This window comes from Strigops habroptila, chromosome 3, assembly GCF_004027225.2.
Source record: "Strigops habroptila isolate Jane chromosome 3, bStrHab1.2.pri, whole genome shotgun sequence".
Taxonomy (NCBI): Eukaryota; Metazoa; Chordata; class Aves; order Psittaciformes; family Psittacidae; genus Strigops; species Strigops habroptila.
In genome coordinates, this window is record NC_044279.2 from 32,200,673 (window position 1) to 32,215,295 (window position 14,623).

The window sequence follows — 14,623 nt, forward strand, 5'->3', positions numbered from 1 at the left end:
GAATCTGACATAGCCTTTCCATGGCAGCTGATAGGTGAAAAGAGTTACAGCTGTGCCCGTAAACACAAGCATGCTTCTGGTGCTAATCCACCAAAACTGGGAAAGCCACTTTGAGTTCTGCGTGAATGAGTTTGCCCTGAAACCACGTTTCAATCTCAGGATAATTCAATCAAAAGACTTCTGACCTCTCCCATCAGAAGCAGGCTTTCTGCTTCCTACTCAGCCGTGCCCTATCAGTCACTGCCTCTGCTTCTCTCTGCTCCATTAGAAGTCTTGGAGGAGCTGCTAGTCCTATCACATAGAACAGTAGATCTCCCCAGCCAGCAAGGGCGCCAAGGAAATAGGCCAGGTCTTTGCCACACTGTAGACAGCCTCATTGAAAATGTAGGGGAATGCTCTGAACACCAACAATTCCAGCTGTTTCAGATCTGGTTTATTCTTGTTCTTGGTCAATGGCCTGACTACAACATAAGCCTGGCTCTGTAGGCAGGACCTAAGTATGGACAGCATCATCCCTCTCAGAATTTGGAAGGAACACAGAGACACTAAACAAATGTGCAAGGATCGATTTTGGAAAGCACATGGAAAACAGTGAGGTACTCAGTGCTTTCTCCATCTCGGTCTTTACTGGCAAGATTTGCCTTATGGAGACCGAAGTTGCCAAGACCAGTGGGAAAGCCTGGTGCGAGAAAAATTTACCCTTAACGGAAGAGGATCAATATCTAAATAAATTGGAAAAAACATAGGTCGATTAAACCTGACAGGATGCACCCAGGAGTGCTGAGGAAACTGGCTGATGTTATTGTGAGGCCAATCTCAATTATGTTTGAAAGGTCATGGTGACTGAGAGAAGCTCCTGAGAATTGAAAAAAGTCAAATATCCTTCCTATCTTTCAGCCTCACCTCCACCCTGGAAAGCTGATGGTATCCCCCTGGATACCATTTCCCAACATATTAAGTACAAGAAGGAGATCTGGAATAGGCAGCATTGATTGATTTAAGAAGAGGAAATCATGCCTTACCGACCTGATAGCCTTCTAAAATAAGGTGGCTAGGCTGGGGAATGAGAGCAGTGGATATTGTTTATTTTGACTTTACTAAGGCTTTTGATGCTCTCGTAACACCTTCAGACAGGCTAAGAAGCGCAGGCTAAATAAATGAAGTGAGGTGGAGCGAAAACTTGCTGAATGGCTGGGCTCAGAGGGCTGTCATCAGCCATACAATGTCCAGTTGGAGGCTAGTCATTTAGCAGTGTACACCTGGGTAAATACTGGGTACTGGGCCAGTTCTGTTTAACATTTGGACAATAAAGCAGAGCACTCCCTCAACATGTTTGCAGATGATACAAAATTTGGAGGAGAGGTGGCTACACCAGGTAATTGCATTGTCATTCAAGGGACCTCAACGGGCTGGAGAAATGGGCCGACAGGAATGGCACCAAGCTCAGAGGGACATGTCAAGTCCTACAGCTATTAAGGAACAGCCCCAGCCACCAGTACAGGTTGAGGACCAGCCAGTGTCAAAGCAGGTTTACAGAAAAGGATCTGGATGTCCTGGTGGACACCAAGTTAAACATGAGCCACCAATGTGCCCTTGCAGCAAAGAAGGACAACAGCCTCCTGGGCTGTGTTAGGAAGAACATTGCCAGCAGGTCCAGGGAAGGTGATCCTTTCCCTCTATTTCATGCTGTTGAGATCATACCTGGGTGCTGGGTCCAGTGCTGGGCTCCCCAGAATAAGAGACATGGAGAAAATCAGCAATATGAAGATGATTCAGGGACCAGAGCACCCGTCATATGAGGAGAGGCTAATACAGCTCTGATATTCAGCCTGGAAATGAAAAGTCTGAAGGGGATGTTATCAATGTGTATAAATACCTGATGGTGTCGCGGGAAGCCAGATGCTTCTCAGTCATGCCCAGGAAAGGGACTAGGGGGATGGGAAATTGCATTTGAACATAATGAAAAGAAATTTATTTTTTTTTTTACTGTGAGGGTGATTGAACACTGGAATCAGCTGCCCAGAGAGCTTGTGGAAACTCCAACCCTGAAAACACTCCAAATCCAGCTGGGCACAGTTCTGAGAAACCAGCTCTATTTGACCCTGCTCTGAGCAGGGAGATTAAACAAAATGATCTCCAGAGGTCCCTTCCAACCTCATCCTTTCTGTGACTCTCTGAAAAGATTTAAACAGAGCTATTAAAGACCTTTTACAGAAGGAAACAGTAAGAACTGGTGATTGTATTTGCTAGGTTATTCATATATAGGGTGTGGATTCAATCTCCTGTTAATTAATTCATAGGTTCAGCAGCTGAATAAAACATGTATTTCTATATATGTTTTATTGTAAGTTAAAATTGCCAAGATTCTTCAATAAGCAGTTTTTAAATATATGTAACATAAACAGAAGTAAGTAACATGAGATTTAAAAATAGATTTGGCATCTTTACATCAATCCGTAACTAAAGACGTCTATCTAGAAAAGATTACATCACCTTTGTAGATATAGTGACTCTTCAAAAGGTAAAGCTTCCAGCATAAATTATTTGTAGTTTGAATGTCTTGAATCACTTCAAGCTTAACAAGAAGTACCTTTGGGAAACTCTGCTGCAGACACTGGGAGTGATATGTACTGTCTGAAGCTTGGGTTTTCTTTTATGGTTGCATACAGCCCCATTTTTATGACAATGCAGTCTCAGAACAAATCAGCTTTTCCTCTTTATTGACAGAACAGTCCTTCCATTTGCCACTCTGATGGCATTTCAGACCATATATTTCAAAGCCATGTTCAAGTAGATTACAATACTACTCCTGCACATTAATATCCCAATGAAGTGACCAGACCCATAACCCTGTGGCTGACCTCTAGCATTATTTCACCAGTCAGAAAAAATATGATGTTCAGTGGAGGTCCACCAGGACTGAGGAGCTTCTCCCCCTAAAGCTGACCTATGAAACTGGTTTGGGGCTCGCAAACTGGCTGCAAATCACAACAAGCGTATCACTAGCTGTGCAACATTGGGTCACTGCCACACTAACCTGACGTTAAATACTGAGATCAAATATTCAGAAAGGCATCAGATCCAGTCCAAGCCTCTACCTGCCCTTCTATATGTTTCTGAGGGGCAGGAAGGACGGTCAGTTAGGCCGGCAGTCCAGCTGCTTACGAAGGACGTTTGGGGCTGAACGCGCTTTAGCTAACTTAAGTTAGCTGAAGGTGCCTGAACCTTCTGGATCAGGAAGAGTGTCCCTGGGTTCTCCTCTAAAGAAGAGAGCAGACAAAGGACTTCCAAGGGCAATTCCAAAAAGCCAGTAAGATCTCTCTTTGATGGTGGCTGTTAATATTGACTATACCAGGAGACTAAAGCAAATATGCTTCTAGTCTACACATTTTGGGCAGGAGTATAAAGCTGGAAAAGATGAATGTGGGCCTTGAAACTACACACGTTATATTTAGTTGACAACAGCAGAATGCTGCAAGGACCATATAAGACAAATATTATTAAAACAAAGTAACTGTTTTAATACTTGAACATTATCTTTGCACACAATTTGTTCCAAGCAAAAACACAACAGTGTTTCATTGAAGAGACCTTGGTATCCTGTACCACATTATTTGCAATCTGTGAAACAGTCAGGAATACTTGAAAACTTGCTCTTTTGACATTATTTAAGAAACAAATGAACAATCAGGATACTGCTTTTCATACAGCATCCCTCTTGTGCACTGTGGTAATATCCGCTCAAATACAGAAGAATGAAAACAATCACATTTCTCACCTCTCAAACGGACCAGAAAATACAGAATTCAGATCAGTCTGTGTTTTTCATTAAACTGGACATGTTTACAAGTCAGAAGAAAGCAATACTTGCTCAAATGACCTCCTTTCCTCTGTTTGGAAGATTTATTGAAGGCAATATAGAACAGAAACAATAGTCAATCATAGATGGCAGACTGCCCTTTTATTAGGCATACTGAAGCCAATTAATCTAAGTAAGCTTTCTCTCTTTCCCTCCTGGAGGCATACACAGTTAGAATGCCTTTAAAAATTCTGCAACAATAAATAAAGGTACTGAAACTATTCATTTGAACTTTGAGAAATTATTTACAGGAACATAAGATGCTAAGTATTAACATTCTGCATACTCTGCTAGGCAATACAATTTGACTAGATCCAAGACTTAAAAAAAAAAAAGTTCTAAAACAAGGCTTTATGGTACTGCCATCCTAAGCGATAGGAGGAAGAGAAAGGAATGCCTGTGAAAGCAGGTAAAAGCAGTAGGAGCACTGAAACCTGCCTTAACACTGAATAAAGAAGGCTGAGTTAATTAGAAGTCTTCAAATAAGGTTGCAAGGGAAGGTGGGCTACTGAACCAGTCACAAATTTATAGCACAGAATAAATCAATTATTGGAATTTATTTCTAGGTGTCACATTATCTGTGATTTATAGGAGCTACCAAAGGCCATTTGAGGTGAAAAGCAAGTCTATAATAATCTTATTAATTATGAAACATCAAAACCTAAGATGTCTTAATTCATGTTCTCATTTTTGCAGTCCATGTGTTTCTAATTAGAACTGCTGCAATACATTCTCTTGGGAGGCATGTAAGAAAACTGAGTAACTTTTTAGTAGCAGCTTCCTCTTTCAGGGCACACAAATAATCCTTTATTCTTGGATTACCTCAAACATCCTCCTTGGATTACCTTCATCGTAAATTCAGTTATAATCTTACCAGTTTCGCAGCTGAGCCCAGTGAAGCCTTGTGGGCAGGCACACACATTGGAAGCAATACAGGCTCCTCCGTTCCTACACCCATCTTTGCAAAACGCTGCAAAATACAAAATCACAATGTATGGGTAACAGAACTACACTCCGCAACCACGCAGGTTGCCACGGGCTGCTGGTAGGCTGACACGAAATGCGGTCTGTGTGGCATTGAGTGCAGAGACAGCCTTCTCCTTAAGGATAGAGGTCATGAAGAGATGGTTTATGGCTCCCTCACCTCACTGGCCAGATGGGCTGACAGGCTACAGAAGGCGATTAGAGTAAATCATCTGAAGACAACAGCTTACATATGTGCTCCTTTGCATGCACAGGGAAGCAGTGAAAAGCAGCATCTTCCCTAGGAAGAGACACTTCCTAGGGCAGTGCTGGTCTTCTCTGCTGCCCAAATAAAGGCCTGGGCATCATAGGCACAATTGAACACTGAATTGTCTGGCTACCTTACTCCTTGATTAAGCAATTACATCAAAACAATAAAAATAGTAATTTTGTCTCAAAAGATTCTGAAGAACTTTAAAACTTTCACCATTTACAGTTTTATGTCAATCCCCGGATTTGTTCTTTGGCACACTGCAATCTGAAAACCTGTGCTTACATATTTTGGCACAGCATTCTCCAGATACAGTTGTGAATATGTGTATGCTTTAAAGAGGCCCTTCTGCAGACAAAGAAATGTAACCATTCTGATAGAAAACACAGCTGCTGTTAAGTGCTCTGATTGCATCTGCAATATGGAAGCAGAAATACTTTGGTCACAAGAAACTGTAGGTGAAACTAGGCAGATGGGAGGTCATCATTAACATAAAAGAGTTGCTCCGGGGTACTGGTCTAGCCCTGCACTTGTAACCCAGCCACCGGAAATGCCAGGCTTTGGGTTGCAGCTGCTCTGTGTAACAGCACCACTGATGAGGTCTTAAGGCTCATCTGAGAGAGAACATGAGTGTTACCAATCTGAGCTTTCCACCTCTCAGTTTCCAGGCACCAGCCTTGTGGCGTGAGACCCCCAGCACTGAGCGAGACATCTAAGCTCCCCGGTGAGGGACAACACAGTACACAAGAGCACAGCTGGCAGCACCATGCATGAAAAGTTGCCAAAGGCACATCCAAGGTCTCTCTGAAGGACACTGGCATCCAAGCCAGGGCTTCAGAGAAGTTCGTTTCTCAGACTGCGATACACAGGCTCAGATCTTTCCCTGCATACTGTATTTTCTGTACTGAAAAGGAGGGAGGGACGCACTTTTCTTTCACAGCGCAGCCAGGTGCCCTCTGAAATGTCACACCTGCAGTGTGCTTATTCAGGGAACAGAAGAGCTGAATGCAGTGCTTTTCAGGTTAGACACCTTCTATTTGACCCAAAATCTCAATTACTTGTTTGTAAGCTGACGCATCTCCATCAGAAGGATTGGGGAATACTCTCAAGCACAGCACAGGAGTAAGCTGCACTGGCAGAGCTCTCTTCTGAGAGGAGTGGCTCTGGGTTTGAACTTCCTCAGGCTAAGATTTTTTTCCCATTCCCCAGAGGAGGGAGCCCAACATAAAAGGGCATGTTTATGGATATCTCTACCCATGGGTTTGACTGGAAGCAGACTAGGCTTTGTTTTACAAAGTGCTCATTTATGTTAGGAATATTTAGAAAAATCATACTGTGACTAAGGTGAGGGAATCTAAGTACTAAGATCTTAATCAGGCTTAGCAATTAAAGAAATTCTGGGTTGCTTAGCTTTGATAATACACAGCAGCAGAAGGTATTTATGGGATATTATCAATGTCAACGCCATCCCCTTAGATTCTGACACCTAACAGATCAAGAGGACTAGGGCACAATTTTAAGGAACACTGGGTATGTTATTGGTGCAGCTGGACCACTTCTTGCATCTGAGCCCACTGCCCTACAGCTACACTACTTTTATTTTCAAGCATCCTCTAAATCCTATGCTCAGAGCCCAAGGATTTCCAAGGATTTGGGCCCTATCACCTCCTCTGACATGAAATGCAATGGAAATAAAAGCAGCGCTGTATCTCTGGGTAAGCATCTTTCTAAGACTAGAAGTATAACTTGTAACATTTACCAGTGAATGAGAGCATTGGAAAACAAGGCACCACCTCATGCACAGCAAAGGTTTTGTGCATGCATGTCTACTGCTTTTCCCATTTACAATAAAAAGACACAGCACACCAAACAAATTTCAATTCATCCAAGCAAAATAGCAAGTGATTGACAACAGACAATGTAGATATGACAGTGTAGATCTGACAGCGTTTTCACAGCTGTAACTTTGTTGGTAACTTTGGGCTTTCTTGAATAGTGTAGCATGTATAGAAACTGTTAAATTGACACAGAAATGAAGCATAATTACTGCAAATTTTAGAGCATACTATCTATGTATGCATCATCCTCAAATTACTGTGAACGCTGCCAAATGCAAAGTTGTTTTATATCTGCCTGTGAAAATCTTCTTATAGGGGCAGGACCCAAATGCCTAGCCTAGCAATTTGTCTGTCTTCTTCAAGGCACGTGCCCAGATCTGTATCAACTATGACGAAGCACCTCATGCAGTTCAAAGAGTGTTGAGCCCTCGGGTTTTCAGCAGCTTACCTTTGCAGATGGTACCATTTCCTGTGTAACCTGGCTTGCAGACACAGTTGTGCCCACCCACAGTGTTGAAGCAGAGCGCATTTTCATCACAGTTGTGCTGGTTTGTTATACACTCATCATGCTCTGGAAAGGAAACAAGAATGGGATGGTCCTGAATTTTTAAAACACAACGAAATAAAAGCTTTGTATAGGCTTTCCTATTAAAAAGAGATAAACACAGTAGTAGTTATTGACAATAGGGCTATATGAGCATGTGACCATGGGATAGCCACGGTATGTATTTTTAGCACATATTAGGATGTGATAACTGTGCTGCAGCATAATTCCACTTTCATTAACAGGGAGCCACTGTCATTACACTTTCTATGTGGGCTACAGTGTTCTTGTAAACATTTGCCAAAGAGCCAGCTAGCATACTGAAAATCCATATGCTGGTTCTACTATATAATTTATTCATGCAGGTTTATCTTATGCAGGATTCACAGGATTTCCTTCAGAAAGCTGACTAATGGTGCAAGACACACGCTCCAAACTGCAAAAGATACAGTTAGCAGAAGGCAGGACTTCAAAACATAGCCCGTGTTTTCCACCCCTTCAGTGCATATGCAGCACTTTATTTAGATGAAATAAAAAAACCGAAAACAAAGGTCTGCCTGCTGTTCAAAGGACTTTTGGTATAGCATGTCCCAGCACCAGAGTGCAATAGATAAGACTCCTCAGTCTGGTGTCTAGACTTAGACACATCAGAAAATAGCCCCTTTGGGAATAAACGAAAAGTTTGGACAATATGGTTTTGTGTTAATTTGCAATTCATTGTTCAATCTGAAACAAACGGACAAAAAGTACAGGTGTTTAGGTTACTAAACATTTTAATGTTTCAGTTTGTGGTATTTAAGAAATGGAAAATGCGATTTCAAAATAAGATGCCCTAAAGTATCATTTCAAAATGCTACATGAAATGCTCTGCTATTTTCAATTTGCAGTATCTTAGTCTGCAGCCATCAAAATGAAATGTTTCCATTTTCTGGAAATATTCCTTGCGTTTTCTTTAAATCAACAGTATTCATCATTCAGAGCCCTGAAATTTTAATTTCAGAAAAAGCAACTGCTTCTGGAACATAAAGGCACCTAATTTCAATCAGCACACATGGACTAACCTGCATATTAGGTTTTCATAATAATCATTCTGCCTAGGATTTAGCAAATTTTATTACTGCAGCTCATGCCAGCTCTGGCTATCTGACACAAATCTGGAGTTGGATAATCTTTCTTCCCCCATTTTGAGTATGTTACACTGTTCTGAATCTTCCCCTTTATAAAGAGCAGAAGTCTGCACATACCCCACAGACTTGTCAGGTAAATTAATTTCTTAACATTTTCAAATCTCTATGGAAATATTCAACTTGCTGTTTCAATACTGGCCATAAACGGTAAGAGTACAAAACTGACAGAATGGCACATCTCTAATCCACCAGTAGATATACATTGTCCTCTGGTAATGGCAAGTATCTGTTGTTTGAAAGGGGAAAAAAATTCACCACAATGTAGCTAATCAATTTTAAACACTACCTAGGTTTAGATGTTTGGGGTTTTTTTGGTGGGTTTGTTCTTGGTGGTGTTGTTGAGTATTTATTTGGTTGTTTTTTTATGAGACTAACCTAATAGCCCTCTTCTAAATAAGGATTTATGTGTCTCTTACATCACCAACAATGCCTTCCTCAATCCTCAGCATGAAGGCACCAGCACTTACTGAGCTGAGTCCCTCACTGGATGCAGTAGAGCACAGGCTTCAGACCTCTGCCCTGAAGCATGAGATTTAATTATTTTGCTCTCAGCATGAATAACTAAAATTGTTATTGTTCACCAAATAATCCAGCCCTTTTAAAAGCCAATTACAATATTTGACTCCAACCTCCTAATACAGTGAAATCTCTCGTGGTGGCTGAAACAGTATTTATGCTAAATCAGCCCACAAAATAAAAGAAAAATTAAGTGATGATCATGCAAAATAGGCAAAAAGTGTTACCTGTACTGTAGTAAGATCCTGCCTTGCTCAGTTTGTGTTAATCTTATGATCTTATTTAAATATGGTATGCTATTTAAATGTTAAATATATACTATTTTCTCATTTTTAAAGGTTCTGTAGTAACATACAACAGGAAAATAACTATGTAAATGTGTGAAATATCATGCACTCAGCAAGCCAAAAAAAACTTGCGAAGCCATTATCTTTGTATGTTAGAAGGAAGGGTCTATACAACAACACATCACACTGGTAAACTCAGCTCAAACCACTGAATTTGACAAACTAAGTATAGTTAGTTTCCTCAGTGAGGAAGTGTAGCCATCCACCCCATGCCTTAGGAATTCAAAAGCATCCCTGGCACATACAGTAGCTCTTTACTATGGATAAGAGTATATTAGAGGAAAGCAGGCGATCGCAGACTGTCATGCTAAGAGGAACAGCTCTATGCACGTGGCTGAAGCACCTCTGAAAGCCCATCAAGGCACCCACAGGTAGGGCAAGTGCTCTGGCCTCAATGCCAAGAAAACTTCCTGTTGGTATTCCAGTACAACAAGGTATTAACCATATTTATAATACCTTGCATTACTAGGGCCTTGAAGACCATTTGCACAGATGTATGTCCTTCATATAAAAAGATGAATGTCACGCCTGAGTGTGCCTTCCTAATACTTACTCTCTGATCTAAGAAAAACTACTGAGTCTTTTAAGACGGATTTTTCTTAAACTGTACAGTAACAATAAAATTAATTTTCCATCAGCTAAGTAATGGGGCTTGAATTCAAAGATAATATGCTTGGTTTCCTACTCTATGTAAGAAACTTCAGTATTTCTTATCCTCCTGTAAGAAAGTTCACAGAAGAGGCTTCCTAACATTTCAGGAGGCTCCAGCGCATAACCCGAACTGTATCAAAACAGATAGATAGCACTTCTGCTTCTGTGGTTACCTGCTCAAACTCCAGGTCTATTTTTATTTAAATCAAAGAGTAGCAACTCATTAAAAATTCATGGGTCTGATAAATGATTCTTGGATTGAAGTTTACATGTCATTTTTTAGGAGGAAAATGTCTCAGAGCAAGAGGAAATTTTGTGATTCAATGAAGGGAGCAGAGATTTCCAAATTACAGGAATGGAAAAAATCAGAAAAAAAAGAATCAGGATGTTTTACAATACATATAGATTTGTCACTCTATATCATCTGAGCTTAGCTTCAATAACACACTTAAAACCATTTAAACATAGTACTTCTTCATATTCATTCTTACAGAGGCACCTAACAGAGCAGTCACCCTCCACTTCAGGACTGGCTCTTTTATGGACTGATTACAAATAGTTAAACAACACTCAAAAAAATCCTGTACACAAAGCTTCTTACTACATTCACTCTTCCAGCGCATGGCACATAATCCACACCAGTTTAAAGAGACAATCAGAAATAACTTCTTCCAGAATTCTCTATTAGTAACAAGTTGGACTGTCCAGCTTTATTAAAGATAGAAATACTTATTTGTAGTAAGAAGGGTGGTGGGTTTTTGATAATTCTTCCATTAATTCATGCTTATCACTTTGGTTGTTTCTGTTGTTTTGGTTTTTTTTAATCAAACACTTGCTAAGTCACCTTAAATAAGGAGGACACTGTAGAGACTGAGTTCACCAATCTTAAATTTCAAAACAGGAACTGTAGAAGCAGACAGGACCATGCATTACAAAGAAGAAAAAAGCCATTTATAGAAGAATCAATTAAAGAGAACCATTAATATGGTTTTTAAGTTCAAACCCCAGTATTTAAACATTATTTGCTTTATTCAGAAGTGTCAGTACTGGCCAAATGTATTTCTGATACTGCAAGAAGAACACTAAGGCCATTTTTTTCAAGCATCTTTAGAAATCATGTGAAACGCATTCACCAAAAGTTCTATACTTATTTCACTGCACACCATAACGAAGATGGGGAGAGGCCAGATAAAATAGTATTACAGAGGCAAAGAAATAAAAATCACTTTTGCAGAGAGATTTTAATGATTAACAAACCTGAGTTTGCATAAACATTTCCATAAAGACCAAATGCACTAGTTTCAATGATTACTTCTAAAGCTTTATTAACTAATATATTTAAATTCCATTTTACACTGTTCAGGACTCCATGGCCAACAGTGTTAAAAATTAATAAAATCTCTGTTCTGAGAATCAAACAAAGTTTTAAATATGGTATTTATATTGACTAAACTATCTCTGGAATGAGGTCTTTCTTGATAGAAAAAAATTGTCAACTCCAAAACTTGCTCCATGGTAATAACAATATTAACAGTTAAGTGAGTACGAATACTCCATTAAATAGTTGTTATGACACAAATGACTTAGACATGCAAAAAATTATGTGACAACCTATTATTTCACCTATGTACATTTGGGTGTGCAGCAAATCGATTATTATACATACACAAATACACATACATACATATATATATGCACATACAGTAAGGGTGATGTACTTTATTTTACTTTGATTCATTTTGAAATCATACTCCAGAATATTCCATATGGCTTGCTTGACAAAAATGTTGTAACTTCAGAAGGATACTTAGGTGAACTACTGCATCCTAGGGAGAAAGACTGCTGGCATAAACTGATAGGAATCCATTAGATCCTTTGATGTATGCCAAATCAATGACAGCTGTGGATCTGTCTTACCAAGTTCATTATCTGCATACAGATTCTTCCAGAACTTCGTAAAATTTAACATGCTGCCCACAAGGTGTGTCACTTGACTTCTCATTACCTTAGCACTATGCAACACCAGCCCCTAACCTTCCTACTGTGCATTTCGTGACTAAAAATAAACAACAAAAGTCCATATACATATTTCCTACTTGCATATTGCAAGCCTTCCCAATATTTGCCTTGAGCATCCAAAGTCTGCAAATATCAAAGCAAAAAACTTAACCAACCAACAGAATTCAATCCAACAGCAAAAAGGAACGATGACTGAGTTGCATCACTTACGGGTAAAGAACATTATGCAGGCAGTTTTTCTGAACCATCCATTACCACTATTGGAAAAGAACCGACACACTTCAGGCACAGAAATGCACAAAAGCTCCCCAAAATGAAAATAAAATACACCCTTCCAATTGTAATCTTGTAACACAATGCAACAGATACTAATTTCTGAGCGAGGAACTTGTGAACCAGGGTTAAACTAAAATAATTTAAATAAAAAGAATATATTAGCTATTTTCTCCTCAATGCCTCTGCATTCTTGAACTCCAATTACTATTGGTCTCCTGTCTCCTCACCATTGATTAGGTATAGATTTATAGAACCATGGTGCCCATCTGACCAGTCGACATGGCAGTGACAACAGATAAGAGTTACCTGAATTATCAATACCGATACTTGCCGTTTATCTTAAGTACAAGCTCATATAGTTCATGTACAAGACAAAAATTAGTAGTAATTATATGGGTAGTTTGGAAGACTTATTCCATTATGATCATTTGGGAAATGACAGATGGTTAATTTCTTTAAGATTTCATATTAACTAGTTTAAACTCTAATTGGCAGGGTTACTTAAAGTCTCAGCATATGCACACCATCTTCAAAGAGCAAATGCTGTACATTTATTGAATTCTGCTATTTGCTGGAGCATGTCCAAAGGGGGGCAACAAGCTGGTGAGAGGTGTAGAGCACAAGTCTTGTGAGAAGTGACTGAGGGAACTGGGGTTGTTTAGCCTGGAGAAAAGGAAGCTCAGGGGGACTTTATCACTTTCTACTACTACCTAAAAGGAGGTTATAGCAAAGTGGGTATCAGTCCCTTCTCCCAGGTAACAAGCAATAGGACAAGAGGAAATTGCATCAAGCTGCACTAGAGCAGGTTTAGATTGGATATCAGGCATAATTTCTTCACTGAAAGGGTTGTCAAACATTGGAACAGTCTTCTCAGGGAAGTGGTGGAGTCATCCCTGGAGGTATTTAACAGATCTGTAGATGTGTCGCTTAGGGACATGGTTTAGTGGTGGACTTGGCAGTGTTAGGTTAGCAGTTGAACTCAATGGCCTTAAAGGTCATTTCCAACCTAAACAATTCTATGATTCTATGTTTTCCATATATTTATGTTAAATTTTTAGATTAACATTCCCAATTCAGGTATGCCTCAATTCATTCTTCTATAGATATTCCTTAATTCAAATGCAAAATGGAACCCATGCTTTAATTACTCATAGAGTTACCATCACACAGTTTACCCTTAGTCACTGCTGAAGTCATTAATTATTAATTAACGACCACTAGCAGCTGTCCTCTGTTCAAAGCTGGGGATATGAAAGGCAAGGTCCCCCTACAACAGTCTATTCACCACTGACCCTGTTCATTTTCACCTTCATCTACTCCCATATATACATGCTGATCTTGGTCCTCATTTTCTAATTCTTTCTTCAGTGCAGCCTTAAACAATAATTTCTGTAGATCTATGTCTAGAGTTTTCCTACTTTTTTCTCTTAATTATGTTGATAATAAAAATAGTTCTGGCATGTGCATGCTCTATTTTCAAGGTCTGTTTAGGAACCATCCTGCTTTCTGAAATGCTGTTTCTGTCCGTAATTACTAGTCCATTGTTGTTCTTCAGGGAGAACAGCTGCCATCATCTCATCCAGATGTCTAACCCCTTTTATCTATTAGCTTATTTATTTATTCTATACATGGTGTTAATATGAAAAAAAGAAAAAACAAGAAAACATTACAAAAGCCTTAGAAGAAAATCCTCTTTGGGATACAGCCAAAATCCAGTGTTCCCTTTCATATACATTATGAGAAAGCTCTATGACTGCATCTTAGTTATACTACTAGGAAGATATAACAGGGTGTCCTGGTTTCGGCTGGAATACAGTTAATTTTCTTCCTAATATCTGGTACAGTGGTGTGTTTCAGCTTTAGTCTGAGAACAATGCTGGTAACACACCAATGTTTTAGTTGTTTCTGAGTAGCACTTACCCTGATCAAGGACTTTTCAATCTCTCATGCTTTACCAGTGAGAAGGGGCACAAGAAGATGGGAGGGAGCAGAAACAAGACACCTGACCCAAACTAGCCAAAGGGATATTCCATACCACAGCATGTCATGCCCAGTATATAAACTGGGGGGAGTTGGCTGGGAGGGGCCGATCACTTTTTGGGGACAAGCTGGGCATCAGCTGATGGGTGGTGAGCAATTGTACTGTGCATCA

At 39.7% G+C, this 14,623-nt stretch overlaps 1 protein-coding gene across 1 annotated transcript in view; it reads right to left on the reverse strand.

Moving 5' to 3' along the window:
- The window catches only part of NELL2 (neural EGFL like 2), a 151,150-nt gene that overhangs the window by 35,615 nt on the left and 100,912 nt on the right, over positions 1-14,623 (reverse strand). Inside the window, exons 14-15 of the mRNA XM_030478890.1 lie at positions 7,380-7,502; positions 4,734-4,829 (exon numbers count right to left, since the gene is read on the reverse strand). Of these exons, the coding sequence (XP_030334750.1) occupies positions 4,734-4,829; positions 7,380-7,502 (219 nt within the window). The remainder of the gene's footprint in view (positions 1-4,733; positions 4,830-7,379; positions 7,503-14,623) is intronic.